At 40.5% G+C, this 24,779-nt stretch overlaps 1 protein-coding gene and 1 long non-coding RNA gene across 4 annotated transcripts; one reads left to right on the forward strand and one right to left on the reverse strand.

The window, feature by feature from the left end:
* Positions 1–240: 240 nt before the first annotated feature.
* Positions 241–3,901, forward strand: LOC139780417 (uncharacterized). Of its 3 annotated transcripts, XR_011720226.1 has the most exons (5): positions 241–467; positions 709–874; positions 1,403–1,526; positions 1,620–1,895; positions 2,011–3,901. It is a non-coding gene; the product is annotated as an uncharacterized lncRNA (long non-coding RNA). The 3 variants fall into 3 exon arrangements; XR_011720228.1 differs by lacking the exon at positions 709–874; XR_011720227.1 differs by lacking the exons at positions 241–467; positions 709–874 and adding an exon at positions 891–1,175.
* Positions 3,902–10,364: 6,463 nt separating this feature from the next.
* Positions 10,365–13,833, reverse strand: LOC139780411 (uncharacterized). Its single transcript, XM_071719047.1, has 2 exons — positions 12,472–13,833; positions 10,365–12,314 (listed from the first exon to the last, which is right to left on the reverse strand). The coding sequence occupies exons 1-2, from the start codon at positions 13,831–13,833 to the stop codon at positions 10,365–10,367; spliced, it is 3,312 nt and encodes a 1,103-aa protein (XP_071575148.1).
* Between the last annotated feature and the right edge of the window lie 10,946 nt (positions 13,834–24,779).

Consider the following 24,779-nt stretch of genomic DNA (forward strand, 5'->3'; position numbering starts at 1 on the left):
AGAGGGGGTCACCCAGCTCATCCATCGAAAATCATCGAGGAGCTGGGTGACCCCCACTACCGACAAAATTGAAGCATTTTAAGAGTTTCGTCACTTTCCGTGTAATGTCGGGCTCTTTCGTCAATTTGGCGTCCGCCTACTTTTCCCCACCTTATACTACGTCTCTTCGACTGTCCAATCGCAAGGCTTCCGCTAAGCCACCCGAGGCTCGTCCGAGACTTTCTGAACGGGGGTTTGGGTGAGTTTGGTAAGTTGGGTGACTTTCTGAACGCACCCCTAGTGCCATCGTGCCACGATCGCGACATACATTATCCGCGCCCGTCCGTGGGATATCGTGAACCGCGTTTACCGCATTCGCGGGTGTCTTGTGCGCGCAACGGCCCGTCGCTCGTGAAAGGACGCGACGCCCGCGAGAGACGGTCGAGGACGTGGCTTTGATTCGCCCTCGTACGAGAGATAACTTGAAGGTATGTATATGTACGTTAGAATTAGCTATTATAGGTTAGAACACGTTGTGCACATCATATATAATATAGAGGTACTTTCCGTTTCACGCACGATGCGCATAATGCATTATTTATCCTTGTTGTTCATCGAGTGTTAAACAAGGATAAATAATGCATTATGCGCATCGTGCGTGAAACGGAAAATATCCTCCGACATACGACTGATTGTAGACCGGCCCTAAGTCTCTTTCCGCTTCCGCAGCTTCCGCTAGTGCCATCGTGCCACGATCGCGACGATGTACATTTTAAGACCGCGCCCGTCCGTGGGAGATCGTGATCGTGAACCGCGGGTGTCTCGTGCGTGCGACGGCCCGTCGCTCGTGAAAGGACGCGACGCCGACGAGAGACGATAAGTACGATAATCCGCGGTGAGATTCCAATACATCTTTAAACAAACTCTTTCGCTGATTGTCGCGTGCTTTGAACTTTTTCGCAGAAAATTAGTGTCTGCTGAACAACAAATGTAATATTCAATTAAGTAGTGCTGCGGGATCGCCGGCGCCGGCTGCAAGTTCATTGCCTGTCTCTTTTTATTGGGAGATTTGAAAAATTACGACGATATCAAATTGTTTAGTCTGGAAAACAGACGGAGAATTCCCTCTGTCATCAATGGGGAAATTACAAATCCATAAAGGAGAGCTGCCGTTTATGTATACACAAGAGTCTGATGTAATTTAATTTCATTTCTCGATACGCACGCTGTATTATTATGCTATCATAATTGCGCCATATTTCTATTGTATTCGCACTAAGCCGCAAAGCGAAATATCGTGAAGGGGAATTCTTACATAAAGCTCACTTTCTATTTTAAATTTAAAATGTGTGAACAAATTGATATAATTCAGACATTAGAAAAAAAATTCCGTTTTTTTATACATTCATTTTTCTTTACGCAGGGTGTTAAATTCCACTATGTAGAAGCGGGAGACAAGAGTAAACCGCTCGTGTTATTATTGCATGGATTCCCGGCCTGTTGATTAACTTGGAGGAACAAATCCCATGTCTCGCGGAACACTACAGGTACGTTCGATAATTTTTATTCATAAAATATTTCACATAGCGCACGTTTTTTTAGTGTATTGATTATGACTCATGTTTTCAATGCTGTTCTAGAGTTGTGGCTATAGATTTAAAGGGATTCGGCGACTGCGACAAGCCGCTCAACAGGCGATCTTACAAGATCGAAATTTTAATAGACGAGTTGAAACAATTCATTTTGATTCTCGGCGTGAAGACGTGTAATATAATCGGCCATGACCTAGGAGGCTTTCTGGAGTGGTACATGGTCACTCTGCACAGAGACATCGTTTACAAATTCGTAGCTATTTCGAGTCCGCATCCCAATTTTTATTGGAATCGAGTATCAAGAAATTCTGCGTTAGATAAAAAGTAGGTATATCTTCGAAATTGTATTCACGAAGATTCGTAAGAATTTTGACAAGTGCTATGTAAATATAAAATTTTATATTTACGCATTTTAATGACAAACAATGTGGCGTTTTAGGTGGATACATTTCAGCAGACTACCGTTTCTGCCAGAAATAGATGCGCTTAAAGCAGTTTTGAACCGTGTGTGTGTGTGTGTGTGTGTGTGTGTGTGTGTGTGTGTGTGTGTGTGTGTTTATGGTTGGAAATATCAAAAATTTGGTGAATGGCCGGCCCCAGGTTGAATGCGCGAGGCATTTTCCCTCTTCCCACGAAAAACAAAAAAAAATTTTTACTAGAAAAAAGAGGTGATATCTGTTTGTCGTAATTAGATTTCTTTTATATAAAGGACAGAGGGAATAGAAAATCGGGTTTGAATAACGGATACTGATATTTCTAAAATAAATAATATATATTTATCAATATTTTAACTAATTTTAATCAGTTATCTAATAATAATAAATTAAATTTTATTCATACCTAATTTACAGAGCATTCTTAAAGATACTGCTACAAAAGTGGTTCTTTCAATGCAACAAATTATCAATCAACAACATCTTCAACACCTTCCATATCTTTATTATCTAACAATACAACTTCTAGTTTCATTGACGCTGCATGTTATACTGGTCTCATAAAGTTATCCAAACACCGAGCCATGGCATACATGGCTACACATAATGTCTACACTATAGTGCAGACATTAAAACGAAACCCTGGCGTCCCTCGAATCGGATCACGCGGGAGTATTAACGGCGATCGGCCGCGAGCCCTGTTGCAAAGAACCGATAGAAACTGATAAAAAAAATATATTCTATCTGAAAATAATGTGTTTTTGTCCTTGGAATCTCTTATAACTTCTGATAGAATTGATGATTTTTGGAATTTTTTGATTCAATCAGATTTTATACGTATCTATCACAACTTATGCAAACAGATAGAACTCCAAAGAGACTCGGCGCAGGTTAATCTGAGATTGCAGATATTCTCCAAACTTCGGTCGTTTTTTATCTGCAATTGCAAATAATTTTAATGATTCGATCGTCTTTAATCAGCAATTGCATATACCTTAAAATTTGAATTTTTTATTGGCCTCAATCGGAATAAACTTGCACTTACAAGCTAGAATTTTATCAGGACTTATTATAGAGGGACGTATATGTTTTAATCAGATTTCGGCAGCAATTATTCTGTATATAGACTGTCAAATTCAAAAAGTATCTTTGGTTCAAAGAGCGTGAATCCGTATCTGCAAAGTACTTTTTATATGCACATATTCGTATTGTGAAAAGTTCGACCTCGATACAAGGCTTCGGTTCTTATCAGTAAATACGGGTTAAATAAGTATTAGTTTACATTGGATTTTTCAAATGTAGTCACTTTTCTAGATGAGACTGCCTTCAATCGGTCGCTATATGGATTCTCGGGTCGAAAATTAGTTATTCGACGATTTATCCGTATTTGCAAACAATTTTTTATCTGCACTTATCGGTATGCATTTGTGTTTTGTTAAAACTTTACTCTAGTTTGTATCAGTAAATACGGGTTAAATAAGTATCAGTTTACATTTGATTTTTCCGATGCAGCCACTTTAGGGCGAGAATGTTTTCAATCAGTTGTTGAATGCATTCTCAGTTCTAAAAGTGATCTGCGTTCCTATGAAGATTTATCCGTATTTACAAACAATTGTTATCTGCACATATTTGTACGAGCTTAGATTTTAGTAGCTTATTATTATTTGGATATGTATATGTATAAACATATTTTCCTCCCCCCAAAGCCTTTTTGGATAAATTGATTTTCCGTTATCCAGTGAAATAGCAGGGTGCTATAAAAATGACAAAATGTGCAATGGAAATGCCTTTGTCTTCTCTGCATTAAAGAGATATTCAATTTAATTGCGTAAAAGTAATTAATTTTAATATAAACTGCAGGAACAAATCAGAATACAAGATTAAAATTGCATTTTACATATCGAGTTTTCTATTTGGAATTTATTATGTAGGGGAGACCGGGGCTAAAAAGTCAACGGGGTTGAAGCGTCAAATCAAATATCTCGGAACCTGTATATTGTGTGAACTCGCTATTAACATTGTAAACGCTGCTTATGGTACCCATGTGACCAACGGAGTTTCGGCAGGTTACCTGCCGTATTATGATTTTTACGAGGGCAAACGTGTTTTCAGAAGGTGAAAGTTACATTTTCTGCGCGTGGAAATTTTATAATATCTGCAATAATATTTGATCTTCAAATCTCGAGGTACGTGATTATAAAGAGTAATGCATGCTGAACACGAATCCAGTGTAGTTTTTTCATTATCGTTGATGTCTAATATTTCGTGGGCGATCAAACCTGAAACTTGTGTTTGGGGCTAATCGGTCAGTAAGCAGTCCAGATGCATTTCCAAGGCATTTCCGGGCATTTCCAGGCTCATTGCATATGGAATATGGATGAGACGGAAATTACAACCGTTCAGACACCGAATAGAGTCATCGGACGTCGAGGAGTGAAACAAGTCGGGCGAGTGACTTCTGCGAAAAGAGGAACCCTCGTAACTATTTTTTAATAATGTTTCGCATAAAAATTTTAAATAAATTTTTATATTTTTCTCTTAAAAAACAATTATTAAAATGTATTCTATCATTTTTCAGGATTAGATGTACGTATATGTATTGAAAATGCAGTGTGACGTTTAAACCCCGGCATTTTTGAGATTTCAATTTTTCCACCATTGTCGTTTTTGCTCTATACCGGTTAAACAAAGCGACGTAGACAAAAATTTCCTATATAAATTTTGTAGCTAAAGGTTCACTCTTTACAGTGGTATACCACATTTAACTAAAATTATTTATTTTGTTAAAAATCGGCACCGAAAAAAATTGACCTTTTAGCCCCGGTCTCCCCTATATATGATAAAATTTAGGAAACGAGTCCTCCTGCACTGAACAACCGTTCAACATGAGCTGAAGATGGTATCGAGGTATTATATTGTATAAAAGCACGTTTGAGTGCCTGAGGGAAATCTTTTTCCGTCGCAAATGTATCAGTCGATATGTTGAATGATATGATCAATTATAATCACGTTTTCGTTTCGGTTCTGGTCCAGCGTGTTATTAAATATAGCGTTTGTTGTAAAGAGGTGGAAGCCAGTGGCCAGATCGACTATACTGCGTTTAGTGCGTTCACGGAGATAAGTAATAGTGCTGCGACTAGCGTATACGAAATGGGGCATTCTGAGCTTTGTGATTGGTCAATTCTTCTAGAAGCATACAACCAATCACACTACACGGAATATGGCCCCCCATATAGGAGTTGCCAGATGTTACAATGAAACCAACGCTTGGCCAATACTACGGCAGTCAATTGTCGGCCAAGGTTCTATCAGCCAGTGCTGGGCCATCACTGGCAAATAACTGGCTGCCTACCTATATAGAATAATCCGGCATTACAACGAAGACCAACACTTGGCCGATGGTTGGCAGCCGTACGTCGCCCAACATTCTGTCAGACAGTACTGGGCCATCACTGGCAAATAACTGGCTGCCTACCTATATAGAATAATCCGGCATTACAACGAAGACCAACACTTGGCCGATGGTTGGCAGCCGTACGTCGCCCAACATTCTGTCAGACAGTACTGGGCCATCACTGGCAAATAACTGACTGCCTACCTATATAGAATAATCCGGGATTACAACAAAGACCAACACTTGGCCGATGGTTGGCAGCCGTACGTCGCCCAACATTCTGTCAGACAGTACTGGGCCATCACTGGCAAATAACTGACTGCCTACCTATATAGAATAATCTGGCATTACAATGAAGACCAACGCTTGGCCGATGCTACGGCAGTCAATTGCCGGCCAAGGTTCTATCAGCCACCCGTGTAAAAATTTGTTAGGGATGGCCTTACATAACATAAGGCGCCGATTATTAGTTATTAGGGATGCCATAAGAAAGGTTTCCTTATTTTTGTCTAGTAAGACCCTTGTAAAGATTTAATAAGGATATTTTAACTTCATAACTACTTATTTATTAGGGCTAACCAGATGAGGTCCCGATCATTATTTATTAAGGATGCCATAAGAAAGGTTTTTCTTATTTTTGTGTAATGAGGCCCTTGTAAGGATTTGATAAGGATGTTTTAACTTTATAAATATATTTACGAACACAAAATTTCGTAATAAGCCGGCACTGGTTTCTGACATTCACCCGACATTAAGAAATATTATATCATATATCCAATTCAAAATTTTATTACTCTTTTTAAACTGAATTTGTTTCTTAAGATAATTTTTGAAAAATTATATATTTGCGCTGGTTATGACATATGTAGATTGTATATAACACTTACATCAAATTAAGAAGTAGTCTACCATGTAAGGCAGTTGGCTCACGATCCAGAGGTCCCGAGGTCCCGAGTTCGAATTCCACCAAGGTAAGTGTGTTTTTCAAATACGAGAAAATATTTATAATCATAGACTGCATCTTAAGAAACAAATTTAGTTAAAAAATAGTAATACAATTTCAAAATAAATAATTTTTTTTATGTCGGGTGAATATCGGAAATCAGTGTCGGCTCGATACTGGCTCGATACTGGCACGTAGCATTGTATCAGAAATCTGGCACCTGGCAACCAGTATTGGCGCAGTACTAAACCGATCATAAATCCTGTACTGGGGCAGTACCAGTAGACAACGGCTGGGCCAGTACTGTCTGCCAGTATTGGGCCCAAGTTATCATCCGGTACTGGCGCCAGTACCGCGCCAGTAGTGTTGCCAGTACTACGCCAGTACCCGAACTGCAACAACCAGTACTGGCGCAGTATTGGGCCGTTTCGTATGTAAACAAATTCACAGTTGAGTTCGAGAATCAAGGTCCTATACTATAAATGTAGAGTTGTAGGCAGGCATCTCGCGACGCCTTTATTTATGGCATGGTTTACTTCAAGAAAGTTAAATTAAAAGTTAATAGTTACCGATAAAATGTAACTAAATTAAGTTAAAAGTTAAAAGTCTAAAATGTAACTAAGTTAAGTTAAAAATATTTAACTTTTTAACTTTTTAACTTAACTTTTATCTTTTTAACTAGACACTACCCAACCTTGGTGTTTGTGTTACGCATCAGAATATGAAATTAATGATTGATTCTGCAAATTTGGATAAATTTACCAGAGATTCAGAGACCCCAATAGATGCTCCTCAAGACTGCTTAAAATTTGTAATGTGTCAAAATCCACAGCCTGTTTGTTACTTGAACGAGTGTACGTCCTGCCCAGGAACTGAACGTTTGTCCACATATCTCAAGGAAACTCTTGAAGATAGAGGTATCGCGCAGATAATATTTAGTACCTGGCAATCGACAGACAAATGCGTATTAAAAAAGGAATGTCTTCCTACAGAGGATTTTGTCGCACAACTATGTAAACAGTTAGATAAATTTAAACCTCATCATTTCGTTTCCAAGATTCAATCGAAGTATATCTCGGAACGAAAAAGTAATTTACAAGAAGGAGAAGTGTTGGTGCACTCTGATTTTTCCGAAAATTACGCATACGTGGCACAGGATGCAGCGCAAGCCTTTCATTATAATAATGATCAATGTACGGTTCACCCAGTTGTCATTTATTATAAAGAAGGTAACAACATCGCGCACCACAGTTTTGTGTTTCTTTCGGAGTGCACGACACACGACACTACTGCTGTGTACACAATGCAAAAGCAATTAATACAAGAGATTAAAAAATTATGTCCCAATGCCCATAAAATAATCTATGTAACGGATGGTGCAAAACAACACTATAAAAATCGTTATCAAATGTGTAATCTCGCACATCATAAAGACGATTTTGACATTGAGGCAGAATGGCATTTTCATGCAACTGCGCATGGAAAAGGAGCATGTGATGGTGTAGGAGCTATTTTAAAAAGGGAAGCTACGCGTGCAAGTCTTCAAGCAAAGTCCACAGAAGCTATTTTAACACCACATGATCTCTTCCATTGGGCAAAAGGCAAATTTCACAGTATATCGTTTTTTTACTACTGTAAGGGAGAATATAACAAAGTTAAGAAGTCTCTGTCAAACAGGTTTGCCAATGCTCCCCCTGTACCGAAAATTCAAAATTCACACGCTTGTGTAGTGAATGAAAGTAAGCAATTATTAATTTTTAGGTACTCAACAGCAACAGAACCGATGACTACTGTGCAGTATTAGTATCTCCCGTAATAGACCGCCTTTTAGTATTTTTCTCGGTTCTTATACGTGGCCAATTACTTGCACGCATGCATGCACGTGCACACACACGCACGCGCACGCACGCACGCACACACACACACACACACACACACACACACACACACACACACACACACACACACACACACACACACACACACACATATTCTGACTCCGCCGTTTTGAATTTTCATATTATTCATCATATCAGATTTGTTTTCAGTGACCCCAAAACCTACTATCACGTGCACAAGTTACGTGTCTTCCAAGTTTAATCAGCACTTCGATATTAATGAATTTTTATCTCGAAAAGGATGCGTTATATCGAAAAATCGCAAGAGGGCACTTATACTTCAAATTTGACGCAGAATATGACCATATTTTTTTCAATTACAAATTTTAAGTTTCAATTTTTCGTCCGCCATATTGAATCCGCCATTTTAAATTTTTTTAAATCCAATATACCTAACGTAAAGTACACGAATAAACACACAATTTAGAATGCAAAACAAAGTTTTACTCTGTGGTTTTATAATTTTTTTTTCAAGTTATAACTTTTTATTGTGTGACTCTCTTTATTCTAGGCGCCATACTGAGTCCGCCATTTTGAATTTTTTCAAATGCGCACTCGGTATTCGAAAGCTAATATGTTTACATAAATTTTGCACCCTGAAAAAAAATTTTAAACCCTCTCAAATTTTGGGCGTGGCACTGTTCCGGTTGACATGGAATGTCCCATATATATATATATATATATATATATATATTAATATCTGACATGTATTAAAATCTGAGAATTTTTACGTGACGTACAAAGATTGAATTTTTAAAACAACAATATAATTACGTCAATTAAAGGCCATATTACTATTGAAGCAGAAAATAAAGTTAAAGATTAGAAAATAATTTTTCAAAAACGAAATTTGAAAACAGCATTTATTACATATTTTTAGAAATATAATTTTTAAAGCCATTTGAGGGAAAAGAAGGCAAGCTATGAATTACACCACGAATCCATAGTTTATAACACGAAAATTATAGTAACATCGTTTAGTTTGGCACCTTCGTTTTACTATTACATTATAATATTCCCATCTATGCATATATACATATGGATCTTATTTATAAAAATTTGCTGACACACGGATCAACTTAGGAGCTCATCAATCATACGTGGTGTAATAATTAAATTCGCAGACAGAAATTTATTTGTCTAATTTTACACTAATGTCACACTAATGTCAGACTAATTTCACAAAGTTTTCCGATATTTCACTTCAAATATACGAAAATCACTTAGGGTTCGGTGGCGTCACACCGACGTTGCACTACCACGCATACATATCCCACACACGTGTTATATTGCATTTATATTGTTGAGTAGGAAATTACAACTAACCTGTACGTTACATGTTGCATTGTGTTTGCTGGGATGGATTTTATTTATAAAAGTTTGCTGACACACGGACCAACTTAGAAGCTCATCAATATACGTGGCGTAATAAATAAGGCTCCTGATCCCTGAGCCAAGAACTCCGCGTCGACGGTGGCGACGTACCGTCGCGGTAGAAATAAGAACTCTCTCCAATGGAGAATAAGCGAGAAATGTTGAGAATTGACACGTTGAGAATTCTTGCGTAGTATTTCCAAATAAAAAGATATTTACTTAAAATAACACTACAGATCACTTCAGCACACTTCGAAAATACTTCGAGTTGAAGTTAAATCTACCCCTTTCCCTTGACAGTTAATAAACAGCCATAAAATGAATGTGATACAAAATCTAGTCATGCGCCTGCGCACAAGCCTGCATCGCATCACATTAGTTTTACGGCTGTTTATTAATAACTGTCAAGGGAAAGGGGTAGATTTAACTTCAACTCGAAGTATTTTCGAAGTGTCCTGAAGTGATCTGTAGTGTTATTTTAAGCAAATATCTTTTTATTTAGAAATACGACGCAAAAATTTTCAACGTGTCATTTCTGTTGAGGCACCCGCAGTATGATAGGAGAGGGAGCGGTGTATTCTACGTAAAAGAGTCTTGGTTGATTTTCAATAGCGTTTATTACAGCGTGTTCACTGCTGAGCAGTTAATGTGCGACTGACCGTTATGGCCGCGCTCGGAGGCTCAGGGAGCCCGCTCACCCGAAGTGCCGCGCTCGGCACACATCGCGCCATCTCGGTATACGCATACGCGTCAAATGCGACGACCTGCCTTAACACTTCCGCCGTCCGAGCGTTTGACAGAGATCCCGAGATTTGTACATAGTTCGATGAATCTATTTCTTGAGAGCGCTTTCGTAAACATATCCGCTAATTGAGCCTCGGTAGGCACGAAAACAACATCGATCTCGCGATTCTCTACCTTCTCGCGAATATAATGGTATTTTATATCTATGTGTTTCGTCCGTTTATGGAACTCCGGGTTCCGAACTAGACGAATCGCGCTCTGATTGTCTACGTACAATTTTGTTGGCTTATCACAGTTATAGCCTATTCCACTTAAGAGCGTGCGAAGCCACACAGCTTCTTTTGCCGCAGTCGCCGCAGCTATATATTCGGATTCTGTTGTGCTCATGGACACGAGCCTCTGTCGCTGAGACGACCACGTGACGATACCATTCGCGACGCAGAACGCGTACCCCGTCGTTGACCTTCGAGTCTCGACGTCGCTTGCGAAGTCCGCGTCTGAGTATCCCGTTAGCTCGATTCCTGACTCGCTTGCTCGATACTCAATCCCTACGTCTATCGTTCCGATCAAATATGCTATGATCCGCTTCACTGCTTGCCAGTGACTCTCGTTATGATTGTTGAGGAATTTACTCGTCGCGTTTACCGCATACGCTAGATCCGGACGCGTTACTACGGCCAGGAACATAAGCGATCCCACGGCTTCGCGATACGGCACGTTATGCCTCTCACTTTCACCTGACTCTACCGGATACAGTATTGTGTGAGGATCCGCCGGCACGGAAACCTCCTTTGCTTTGCTCATGCCAAACTTCTCGATAATTTTTCTCGCATAAGCCGACTGATGCACGAACATTGATTTTGACGCCCGATCTCGCTCGATTTGTATTCCGACGAAGCTACTACAATCACCGAGAGTCAACTCAAAAGCTTCGTTTAAACTCCCGATTATACTATAGATCACCTTCAATGACTTCGCGGCGATTATACCATCATCGACAAAAGCCGCAAGATATACCTCGTACCCATCGAAAATACCGTAAAATACGCAACTGTCGGCATCAATCTCTTTTAAATTAAAACGTTTTAAGAACTCCGTGAATTTAATGTTCCAACAACGCGGTGCTTGTTTAAGCCCGTAGAGTGACTTCTTGAGCAAACACACTACTTTCCTTCGATCCCCGGCTTCCTCGTTGACCACAAGACCCGTCGGTAGCTCCATCCGGATGTCCTCGTCAAGCTCGCCGTGCAGGAAAGCTGTTCGCACGTCGAATTGCATGACCTCAAGGTCGGCCTGCGTGATGACAGCAAGAAGCACTCTGAGTGAGTCGTACCTTACGACTGGCGAAAACGTCTCAAAATAGTCCACACCTTCTCGCTGTTTGAACCCTCGGGCGCACAAGCGCGCCTTGTATTTCTTCACGTTTCCATCTGTGTCTCGCAATATTTTGAAGACCCACCTGGAGTCGATAGTCTTCTCTCCTGGAACGCGCGGGACAATTATCCACGTCCCGTTCGTTCTATGTGCGTCGAGCTCGTCCTCGATCGCTTCCGCCCATTGACTTGCCTCTGGGCTGGTTATAGCCTCCTGGTACGTAGTTGGCACGTTGTACTCTGCACAGTACAACGCGTATCTGGCCGGAGGGCGCAACGCATCTCGATTGCGCAGCGACCGGGGTGTCAGCGCTTCCTGCTGCTGCTGCTGCTGCTGCTGCTGCTGGACCTCGACGTTCTCGATCCCGCCTTCTCGAACTGCCTGAGCTTCTCTGGAACTGCCTGAGTTACCGGCGGCCACATCGTCAGCACCGGCGTTGCCGACGGCGGCTCCGTTACCGTGACCCGCGTTCTGCTCATCCTCCTCACCATCATCATCGCTCGACGACGGCAGGGTGAGTTCGATCTCGGATTCTGACGTCTTTGGATCCCCTCGGTGCGCTCGCTCGTTGAACACCACGTGCTTGGAAATCACTGTGGAAGTATTCTCCTGGATTCCTTGATGCTTTGCCGCTGTTGCTCCTGAACGGTAACTTGTGAAGCTTGCCGAACTGGCACGCCTCACAGAAAAATTCGCCCGAATTTTTCACGTTTACTCCGTCTGCAGGCCCTCGACTCACCAGCTCGGTGAGCGCCCGCTTATGAATGTGGCCCAGCCTCTCGTGCCAGATTTTGAAATCCAGCGACGTCACGTTGACTTCTCGTTTCGGTTTCGGTCTTCGGAAGAACATACGGTACAGCCCGTTCTCCTGCCTCGCTCCGGTCGCTTCGATCACGCCTCCTCGTGACACTTCGACGACTCCGTTTTCGAAGCCGACTCGAAATCCTTTCTTCGTGCATACTCCTACTGAAAACAAGTTTCGAGTAACACGTGGAACGAGCAATACGTTCTCGATCACTCCGCTGTTCCATTCGCCATTGGCATACTTCTCGATGCGAATTTTTCCGATGCCTGTTACCTCGCATTCACCATCGTCTCCCAGCAAGACTGTCTCTCCAGTTACCGACCGCAGCTCTTCGAACCAGTCGCGACGCGACGTTATGTGTTCCGACGCCCCGCTGTCGGTAATCCACACCTCTCTTTTGTCTGCTTCGCTTAGCTGCCGAATCTGCCCGACCGATGGTAACAGCTGTCGCGACGCTTCTCCGCCTCTCTCGTGCGAATCGACCACAAATGCGCAGCTGCTGCCGGCCTGACCTTTCGTGTTGTTGTTGTTGTCGTTCTGGTTCTTCCGCTTGTCACACTGGCTGGCGTAATGCCCCTTTTCCTGACATCGGTAGCACTCAATGTTTTTCCTCGGCTTTCTCTTCTTCCTGTCTTTGTCCTTTGACTTCGCGCCGTCCTTCAAAGCACCTTGCTTTGTTACTGCTAACGCGCTTGCCGAATTTCCATCCTCGCCAAGATTCTGATCTTCGCGAATGAGCCGTTCTAACAGGTTTTCAACCGTTTGCCGTGTCGGGTCCACACTGTCCCACGCCGTCTTGAACACACTGAATCTCGTCGTCAAACTCGAGAGAATCTTCGCGATCACTGCCGCATCTGACATCGTTTCGCCGAGATCTTTTAACTGACGCGCCATGTTCTGTACCGTGCTCACATGTTGTATGACGGAATCGGACGGACTCATTTTATACGAATAGAACCGCTGCGTTAGCGTACCGACGTTCGCCGCAGATTTCTGTTCGTGTATCGTAACTAATTTGTCCCACATTTCTTTCGCGGACCCGCACACTAGAACACTCATCACCTGATCGTCCTCCATCGCCGATGAGATAATTGCTGTGGCTCTTGCATTATCTTTGATCCACGATTTCATATTCGCGGCGTTCGGTCCTTCCCCGTTGGGCGGCCTTCGTCTCGTGCCGTCGACCACATCGAATATTTCATTCGCCATTAACACGGCTGTGATTTGGAACTTCCACGATTGGTAGTTCTTCCCATCGAACCTCTTTACTGACCGCACTAGCCCGTCGTCCGGCATTCTTGATTCCGATCACTCTGTCCGCGCGACAACCGGAACCCCGCCGATACACGACGCGACACGAGAATTTGATCAGACACGTTTCGCGAACTCGTTTCACACGATGTCTGCAATGTTCTCGAAGGTTCTCACGAACTCGCTTCACACGATGTCCGCGATGTTCTCGAACCGTCTCACGAACTCGTTTCACACACGATGTCCGCAATGTTCTCGAACCGTCTCACGAACTCGTTTCACACACGATGTCCGCAATGTTCTCGAACCGTCTGACGAACTCGTTTCACACACGATGTCCGCAATGTTCTCGAACCGTCTGAGCACGTGTCCACTCTGTGCTTCGTACTGCGTGCCTTGCTCGCACACCGTAATACCGCGTACCGCGTGCCTTGCTCGCACACCGTACCGCGTATCGTCTCTTTCGCGATAGTATCTCCGCACCTCTCCTTTCTGATCACCTTGCACCGGCTGCAATACCTGGGCCCATAACCTGTTGAGGCACCCGCAGTATGATAGGAGAGGGAGCGGTGTATTCTACGTAAAAGAGTCTTGGTTGATTTTCAATAGCGTTTATTACAGCGTGTTCACTGCTGAGCAGTTAATGTGCGACTGACCGTTATGGCCGCGCTCGGAGGCTCAGGGAGCCCGCTCACCCGAAGTGCCGCGCTCGGCACACATCGCGCCATCTTGGTATACGCATACGCGTCAAATGCGACGACCTGCCTTAACATATTCGGCCGGCCGGGGGCCTTCGAGATACCATAAGGTACGCCTATTTAGCAGGCTAGAGTCAACAGGGACTTTAAGGAGAGATCCTCCCGAGACGCGCACCGGTCGCTACGGGCCTGGCACCCTCTGCGGGTAAGTGGCCCCATTCAAGATGGACTTGGACGCGGCGCGACACCTCGGGATAAGCGGACCCTCCCAAACACCACATTTCCCTGCGGCGGAACCGCGGGATTCGGTGCTGGGCTCTTTCCTGTTCGCTCGCCGCTACTAAGGAAATCCTAGTTAGTTTCTTTTCCTCCGCTTAATAATATGCTTATTCTGGCGTCTTCTTTCTCCGTTTCGCCGACCACCGAATCAAGAAAGAGCTATCAATCTGTCAATCCTTCCGGTGTCTGGGCCTGGTGAGGTTTCCCGTGTTGAGTCAAATTAAGCCGCAGGCTCCACTCCTGGTGGTGCCCTTCCGTCAATTCCTTTAAGTTTCAGCTTTGCAACCATACTTCCCCCGGAACCCAAAAGCTTTGGTTTCCCGGAAGCTGCCTTTGCCGCCCCCGGCTCTTTCTCACATTCCAACATGGCCGCGAGTACCCAGGAGCCTTAAATTCGCAGACAGAAATTTATTTGTCTAATTTTACACTAATGTCACACTAATGTCACAAAGTTTTCCAATATTTCACTTCAAATATACGAAAATCATTTAGAGTCCGGTGGCGTCACACCGACGTTGCACTACCACGCATACAAAAATCCTCTGATTGGTCCCACCCAACCCATACTGGTTATACTGTGACAAATAATGCGTTTATGTGTACGGTTTTTCGCGGATTATGCGCGGTTATATATACGATATATCGTATATATAACCGCGATTAAATTTTTATATAGGTAGAATATATATATTCTATAGAAAAAAGGATAGGAAATAGAAAAAGGGGAAAAAGAGGGAAAAAGGGGAAAATCACAAATCAGTCACTGTTGTCATCGCTGTTGTCATTGCTGTTGTCACTACTGCTGGAACTGCTACTGCTGCTGCTGCTGCTGCTGTTGTTGTTGCTGTTGCTGTTGCTACGATTTTTGTCAGAGTTACGTGGAGGTGCGCTCTTATTTTTTGGTTTTTTTTGTCTACAACACATATAAGCCTTTAACTTACTTTTTATATTGTTTTCAAAATTTAAAATTTTTATCAAACTAAATTTTTACTGAGAGTAAAGGCTATTCTACAATTGCATAAACGTGGTCGTAAGTAGTCGTAAGAGTGTTGTAAGGCGTGGTTGTAAAGCGGTACTTCCGGTTGTAGAGCGTGTTGTGGAAAATGGTTAAACTTCATCTTTCATGACTACGCCAGATGTAAACGTATGAGCCAACTAACCAGAGTGCTGTTATTCACGTGACCACGTCGCCATCATTCTTTTTATCGAAATACACGTGAAAACAACTCTCAAGATCTCAAGTTGGAAATTATTTTTTTTATTGTAGTGTTTTTTGTTTTTATCGTTTTTATCGAAGAAAGTACTGCTCCAAGTTTGGAACAAAAAACTGCACTCTGTTTGCAGGTTGCTGTAATCAAGTTTATAACGTATCTTTACTCTATTGTAGATTGATCCGTTGTACAACATCTACGACTACTACTACTCCTAATCCTACAACCCTACGTTTATGCAATTGTAGAATAGGCTTAAATCATGACTTGGGAGTAAGTCGTGGTTAGCTCGTCCTATTCTTGTCTACAAAAAATTATAAATCTATTAACTTACTTGTCGTCTTCACGACGCGTTTTGTGACTCTGTTCATGTCAGAGATTTTTTGTCGTATAAACGTTTGGTAATCCCCTACCAACTCTTCAATTTTGTCCTTATCATAGCGACGATATGACTCCAAAAAGTACCTGAATATATCTGTAACATATATTTACTTCTATGAAGGTTATATGGAACACCAACTGACAGTAACAAAAAGTATAATTAAATTATTTTTTGGAGGGTGTATACCTTGGGGTAAACGCTAAATTTTACGAAGTGCATCAATCATGTTTAAAATTTTTCAAGAAAAATATATGCCTTTTAAAACATTGGATTAACGATTTAGGGTGTGACCTACATGCAAATTTCACATCACCCTAAGAAAAGGCTAAAAAATAAGTGATCGCGTGAGTACGACACAAAAATGGCGATATGGAAATCACACGAGAGTGGTTGTTCGGTGGTGTTTAAAAAAATGACTTTTCTACCTGTTATTTGAATACATAGTAATCCAATATTAAACGTCCGTGTAAATATCTATATATATAAAGGAAGATGTCCTGACTGACTGACTGACTGACTGACTGACTGACTCATCAACGCCCAGCCCAAATCCCTGAACCGAATTTTTACCAAAAGTATATGAAATAGGGGTAGAATTTTCCGGGGAGTGCCACTATGTGTATAGTTTTTTGTTACCGATTTTCTGGAAACCGGTTTTTCTAATTTCTCTAATTTTTCTAATTTTTCGGGAAATAATTGACCGAATCTTAAAGAATTATAGATCAAACAGGGGTAGAATTTTCCGGGGAGTGGTATAAAGAGGGAGAGGGAGAGGGAGAGAGGGAGAGCGGGAAAGCGGGAGAGAGAGGGAGAGGGAGAGGGAGAGGGAGAGGGAGAGGGAGAGGGAGAGGGAGAGGGAGAGGGAGAGGGAGAGGAGAGGAGAGGGAGAGGGAGAGGGAGGGAGAGAGAGGGAGAGGGAGAGGGAGGGAGAGAGAGGGAGAGGGAGAGGGAGAGGGAGAGGGAGAGGGAGAGGGAGAGGGAGAGGGAGAGGGAGAGGGAGAGGGAGAGGGAGAGGGAGAGGGAGAAGGGAGAGGGAGAAGGGAGAGGGAGAGAGAGGAGGGAGAGAGAGAGGAGAGAGAGAGAGAGAGAGAGATGAGAGAGAGAGAGAGAGAGAGAGAGGAGAGGAGAGAGAGAGGAGAGAGAGAGAGGAGAGAGAGAGAGAGAGAGAGAGAGAGAGAGAGAGAGAGAGAGAGAGAGAGAGAGAGAGAGAGAGAGAGAGAGAGAGAGAGAGAGAGAGAGAGAGAGAGAGAGAGAGAGAGAGAGAGAGAGAGAGAGATTATTTGCGTGTTTTATTACATATGTCCTCCGGGGCGAAGCCCGGGTAACCAGCTAATATAAATATATAAAAACCCCGTGTAAATATATTAATTAAAAAAGTAGTTTGTTTCCGAACATTTGGCTACTTTTCTTTTATTGCTTCCACAATAGTTTGGTGGCATCATTAATTTTTAAGACTACAAGTCAATGAAAAGTGCTCCCCAAAGCCGATGTCACGTAGAGATGAACGATTAATTTAAGTTGATTATTAATGCAATATAAAAATGGATACTTACCGCGAACAGCAAGCGCCTTTGTGGGATTCAGCGAGGGCTTCGAATCACTCTTGGTGCGATTGGATGGTGCACCTGTTACGCTCGATCCTTTCAGTTCCTTATCCCCAAAAATAGCGAAAGCCATGTTCTTTACAAACATCCCGTCTGAACGTGCATTAAACACGGCATTGTCATAGGTCATTTTACCTATCCAAATATTCTGGCCACAGTGTATCTGTTATTTTCAAAATAAATTCTTTAAAACACCATGTAATAAACTTCTTTTTATAGGCTGACATGAAGCAGCCGGAAGTTAAGAGCATGCGAAAGATAGCAGTTTCAGAATATTCTTTTTTTGCAAAGGTGCGTTGGCATTTTGAAGAGAAGCGAATGTAGACCACATGTTAATGCGAAAATGACATTTGCAGCCTAACTACATTATCCAACCAAAGTGTTAATTCAATATACTTTGGCTTACCTTTTCTTCATTGCCATCTTTACGGATAAACCCCGGGAGCGGAGGTTTATTGATGTCTTCGAGATGTACGTTTTCGTCATTGTCGCCTGCTTCTGTACTAGCACCTGTAATTTTTTAAATTACTTTTATACATATTTATTATGTAATAACACGGAGTCATGTACAAAGAATTTTGTTTCACAATTTTGGAAGTAAACTACTTTTATTGACCAGATAAATCAGGATGTTTAATACCTTTAACGACAAAAATATTATGACTGAAAGTTCTTTCTCAATTAGAAATACTTTTTTAATGACACTTTTAATGACATCATCACAAAATTAAAATATTTTTATTAACACGCATTAACAACCGTGTTCGAGACTCTCAAAGCCATTGTTATCCATATATTTTTAGTTATATATTTTTTTTTAATAGCATGGATGGAGACTGGAATATTCACCATTATTGTGTAACAAAAAGTACTTACTCTGTAGCTGCTTCCAGTTGCTCTCTATCGTGCTGAGGGATTGCAATACTAATGCTTCAAATTTTTTACGTGACTGTTCCGATTCTTCAAATTTGTTCCTTAGTTTTTCAACTTTTTTATTTAGCTTTTGCAGGCAATCAGCAATATTCACTTTTTCTATCTTCTTTGAGCGCGATTTATCCTATAAATACGATATTTCTTTATTTTTGATATATACATTTTTATCCTCATCTAACAGTATTCAGAATAAGACACAAATGAAGAAAGAAACCCCTGCACCAACTCAGATATGTGCATATTGCTTCCTCATAACTTTCCCGTCGTCACAAAATTTTTATGAGGAAGCCAAGAGACTGACACGCTTTATTAAGAAGTTTTATGATGATGGAAAATATATTATGATAAAACAGTAGCAAGTTTCTACAATTTCAAGGGTTTCTTCTCAGTTGTATTCACTTACGCTTGTTTTACGGTCGTGCTTCTTTGTAAGATGCGACTTCTTCTTTTTAGAATGTTTTGCATGCTGAGGATATAATAAATTTTTTTAAACAGGACATTGCAAATTGTGACTCAATAACTTCATAGTAGATAAAAATAGATAGTAATTCTGCCTTCACACTTTGTTATTATTATTTGAATTATGCGATGAACCTGAGTGAGTCACGCTTGAAGGCTCGGCAGAAAATTCCGGCTCCGACGGAGAAGGGACCAATTCATCAAAATTTGATGCCTCATTCGGCGGAGTCGCATCTTTTGTTGACCGAGATTCACTGTTGGGAGGTAGCATTAGTGAACAATTCAGGGAAACCTCAACCAAAGGGGACTTTGGAACTTGAAAATCTTCCGGGTATTCATCTGTCGCAAACGAATTACTTGACGACAGTTCAACGCTCTTTACCGGAGACGCTGTATGGGGTGTCGCAACACTGTCCGAAATCTACAGAAAACATGATGTGATGAAAGGAGGTCCTGTTTGAACTAACAATAAGTTGATAACAATTACAATTTGCTACTCACTTTAGAATCTTTTGAGATGTAATCTGATGAAGATATCTGCAAAGTTAACATAAAGTTGTAAATGAAGAGAATATTTGCAGCGATAGTATAAATTCTCGTCTAATGAAGTTTTTACAATTTGTTACAGTTCTAACGTACCTCCAATTGATTCAGTTGCGCTATGCCCTCCTTCAACTTTTTCTTAATTTTACTTTCTTTTAACACTCTTATTTTTTTATCACCTTTCTGGAATATACGTTATGTGCTCAATTTCAGGTTGATATCTTAAGGGGGAAACTTGGTTTATAGGGTCCAAAAAATCGAATTTCCAGAAGTTGTCTTAATCGATAGTAGCACTATCTGAGAATATCCTTTTAAAATTTTAGCCCGAAATTCAAAGTACTTTTCGAGTTACAGCCTCGAGAAAGTCATGCGTGGAGCAAATATACATCTGTTCCGCAAACTTTAAGGGGATGCTGGAGTGACGGCCGAACTTCCTCGATGTCGATAATGTCAACATTTCTAATTTTGTAGGTGATGGACGACCTAGAGACACATTGCTTGAATCTTTTAAATCTCAACATCTCAGTATTTTTCAGATATGTGGACGATATTTTCGCGGTTGTCCCGAGGAAACATGTGGACTTGATACTTAAAGTTTTCAATGACTATCACCCTAGACTTAAATTCACATATGAAATTGAAAATAACGGGTCTCTCAATTTTCTCGACACAACTGTCATAAGAAATGGCAATACTTTGCTAACGAATTGGTATCGAAAACAAACGTTCTCAGGGAGGTACACTAATTTTTATTCGAACCACCCCTTAAAATACAAGTTGAATACCATTACAAGTCTTGTTGATCGTGCGATACTGCTTTCTGATAAAAGATTCCATAGCAACAATATTAAAACAGTCAAAGACATCTTAAATAACAATAACTTTCCAAAACAAATTATTAAGAAACACATTTTAAAAAGGTTACATCTCTTAAAAACACGCGATGCCCCACACAACATCTCCACGGACGGCAAAACAGATTTTGATTTAAGGAAGTGCATGCCGTTGCCTTACATAAAGGGTTTAAGCGAAAATATTAATTATACGCTAAGTAAGTGCCACATTACGCCTCTGTTCACAATTCCCAAAAAATTGGATTGCCTAATTAAACGTGGTAAAGATAAAATCGATGATCTGAAACAAACCGAAATCGTATATAAGATCACTTGTAAGGATTGTAATGCTATATATATAGGGCAAACAAAAAGGCATCTTTGCACGCGTCTGAAAGAACACCAGAAGGATATCAAAAAACCAGCCGGCAAACACTCTGTAGTTAGTGAACATCGAATATCCCGTGGACATGACTTTGATTGGGGGAATCCAGAGATAATGCATAGGGAGAGGCTGATGAGAAAGAGGGAATTAGCGGAGATGTTCTTCATCAAAAAATCGGATAATACCATTAATATGCAAAAGGACACAGAGAGTCTTAATGCTCTCTACGAACATATCATAAAGGAAACGTAATATCCCCTTCTCATCTGCTTCCCTCTCTTTACTTCAGCCACATTTCGAAGTCATTGTTTATTGTTTCGTCCTTTCTTGTTAGTCGCAATTTCACCATCGCACGACAGGGACTCGTCCCTCTGATATAATTACGGACAACGGAAATGTAGTGAAACCGTTTTCTATTTCTTGAAATAACACTCTAATATGTAAGTTTTTGATTTATATAATGCTCCTAGACTTATTCTATCTGCTACGTTCTACAAAATCTGATATTTAGTTTTTAGATTCGGCGTATTTTGGAAACTATGTCCAACTAATTAATATTTGCGAGTCATACACGCTTGAAAAGGACCGAATTTTGCGGTTGAAACGTAGCGTCTTTTTAATAATAAAATTGCCAGTTTGGTCGAACAAAACTCCTGTGCTAATTTCTAATTTTGTTTTTCCTATATCTTTTTGTCTAACAAAATGACATCTTTGTTCGATTGCTGCGCCATCTCTGCTTACTAGCCTGCGTGTATATTTTTGTGGAAAATATACACGATTTCTTCGAAGCCCAAATTTTTTTTACAGACTTTCGCAATCTCAATTTCAACGGTACATTATTGTTTGTGCACGTATTCTGAAGAGTGGGAACATTTCATTTCGTACATATAACCTATACAACTGTTTATATTAGAAAATATGGTTACGAGGTGACAGCATTTTTACATTTTTTTTTCAATTATCACTATTTTTTTACATTCCCACTCTTCATTAGTACCTATACTTTACTCCTGTAAAAGGATTTTGCGATCTATAAAGCCGTTTCAAAGAACGAGCTCTGACTGTTTTTGTCGGTAATTGTCCCCTGTCCAGGATCCCCTTAAACGCGATTTTCTCAAAACAGTTTTTTTTTAGTTTGTGTACACGATAGAGAAAAATCTAATAAATCGATTGAACTGTTTCTAGGCTTATTTTATAGATTAGTACCTCTATTATTTAAACCAAAATGTTTTTGAAAAAAGTTAAATTAGACTAATTTTTTATGGAAGAAAACGTCGAAATTTTTTTGTGAAAATCGTATCTTTTTTTCAAAGTCGTATAAATTATTCAATTTTCGCTTTTCTTTTAATTTTTTTGGTTTAACTAGAAGGTAATTACATAAAGTTAAAGAAAAAAATTGGTTTTTTGGTTTCAAACAAAAATTACAATCGCTAGAGTGTACACAGTGGAACAACTGCACGGCTTGGCACTACCAACATGACTCCATTTTTAAAACAAAGACGTCAATATTTTTTAATAAAAAAATTATTTTATTCAGTTGAAATAAGTAATAAAAACATCCTTAAAATTTGGAAGTGATTGGTTTTATTATAGCTGAGAAAAAAATTTCTAAAAGTCATGCATTTTTAAGCCTCCTAAACCAGGTTCCCCCCTTAAACGCTGTACAATTATTAAAAATTATTAATGTAACTGACCTTATTTCCTTTTTCTCCTTCATTTTCTTCTTCTCTATGCCTCTTTCTCTTTTTTAGCAAATCACCTTGCTGTTGTGATGTTTTTTTGTGACTGTATGTTTGCTCTCGTTTCTCTTCTGTGTCTCTTTCAAAACAGAAACCTTCCTTTTCTTTACTTCCGTCTTTTTTGTTTTCATTTTCCATTGTTTCCTGCCAAAGATCGTTTTTGTGTGTATGCAAAATTAAATCCATTATTGTATTGTTAAAAATAACGGACCTTGTTTTATTCAGCACGACTTCAAGGTCCATAAAAAAATCCTTCAAAAATTATTTTTACGAAGCGCTTTAATGTACAGGAATTGTCATTGATCTTCTACATTCCCAAATTTTTGGGAAAGAAGGCGATGTAGTCTTTGATTCCGGTAGAAAAGTGTATTACTTTGCATTGAACATTTTCGGCGTTAACAACTAGTACATCCCCTTCTGTGTCTTGTACTTCAAACAGATAGTCCAATTGTACTCTTCCCTTAAACATCCATGGAGTTATTAACATTTCACGACCGTATAGGTAACATGTATTGTTGACAAGTACAAAGCTGTGAATTTTAATTATTTTCTTTGATTTTATTTGTACTACAGTATCATCTGTTTTTTGTGGACGCCTGTATGAGGTACTGCGCAACACGATTTCCTAAATACATCGATTAAATACTTTAACCGGTATCTGTACTCCATCTAGGTGATTCATCATCACTGTTTGAATCTTTTCGTCGTGTCGGCCTGTACCGATCAGTGTCACACCATTATCACTTTTCACGCAGTTTACCAGACGGGTTGGTATAAATAAATTATGACAGTAATTACGACAAGCAGACACCGTTGAAGCATCGTTGATATTTGATTTAATAAATTTCTTTTTTAATACTGAATTTGCAATTTGATGGCTTACACCGTGAGGCGCATTGATGTTGCGTTTGAAATAAAAAATTCCATTTTCAAAAGGAAATGTTGAACTTGCCCATAGCGGCCCACTGAATGCAGATTGAATGTCATAACTTCCTCCCCGTACAGAATTTCACACTCTCCCACAAATTGAAGCAGATCACATTCGCATTTTCGAAGCTCTGCTTCGCTGATCTCGCTTTTCAGCAAGGTGTTAACGCTCCGAACAAACAAAATATAAGATTCAAAACATTCGTCGTTGAGTATCCCTTGTAGGCATGGTACACTGTCAAATAACAGCCAAGATTCCCATTCCGATGCTTTCCACTTTGGTGCATCTTTTATCGGCCTTACCAGTCTCTGAATTTCATGCGGTCGCTTAATTTGTGATCGACGGTTATTTATTTCCTCTCTATCACTTGGCTTTAAATAACAATTCCTTGAGGCTGTAGTCCATATGCTCCATAATTGTTTGGCCACACCTAGTAATACACCGTGCATGTAATCTATGGGGAGACCCCAAACGCAATTAAAATGATTCATCCGCAGCAGTTCCGATCGACCTTTTACGCAGTTTATCGTTAAGCCGGCGCGATGAATCCTTTCAACCTTGTCAACGTCTTGTAAGTGATTTTCGTGTGATCTTAATTTTGGATCGATGCTACACATTGGATATCGCATTGCACTACCATCATAAAATCCATACGCATAGCACCAACTACATCCGTAATGTCCGTTGAATTGTACGCGAAACTGTACAACTGGACGAGCTACTGAGTCCATGCATAGTAGAAGACAGTAAAATTTATAGTTAATCTTCTCTCCGGTCAATCGATGTGTAAAATTTACTCCATTATTCATTAGATCTTCAGCCTGATCGATGAAAATTGATAAATACATTTTCATGAATTCAGGCTTCGGCTCTTTAGAAGTCACAAATAGTCCACCAAGTATGACGTTACGAAATCGAACGCGAGGACTCAATTTATTAATGTGAAGTTGGATTGGCCAGAAGCTACGACTTGAACTCTTAAACATTGGAGCGCCAT

This window comes from Temnothorax nylanderi, unplaced genomic scaffold (genome assembly GCF_030848795.1).
Source record: "Temnothorax nylanderi isolate EJ_2023f unplaced genomic scaffold, tnyl_v1.0 TNYL_tig0277_pilon, whole genome shotgun sequence".
Lineage (NCBI taxonomy): Eukaryota > Metazoa > Arthropoda > Insecta > Hymenoptera > Formicidae > Temnothorax > Temnothorax nylanderi.

Excerpts from the sequence above, each read along its gene's own strand:
- LOC139780411 (XM_071719047.1), bottom strand. The coding sequence starts at position 13,833 with ATGCCGGACGACGGGCTAGTGCGGTCAGTAAAGAGGTTCGATGGGAAG. Across the intron at positions 12,315-12,471 it reads AGCGGGCGCTCACCGAGCTG|CACGTGGTGTTCAACGAGCG; the intron begins GTGAGTCGAGGG and ends GTGATTTCCAAG.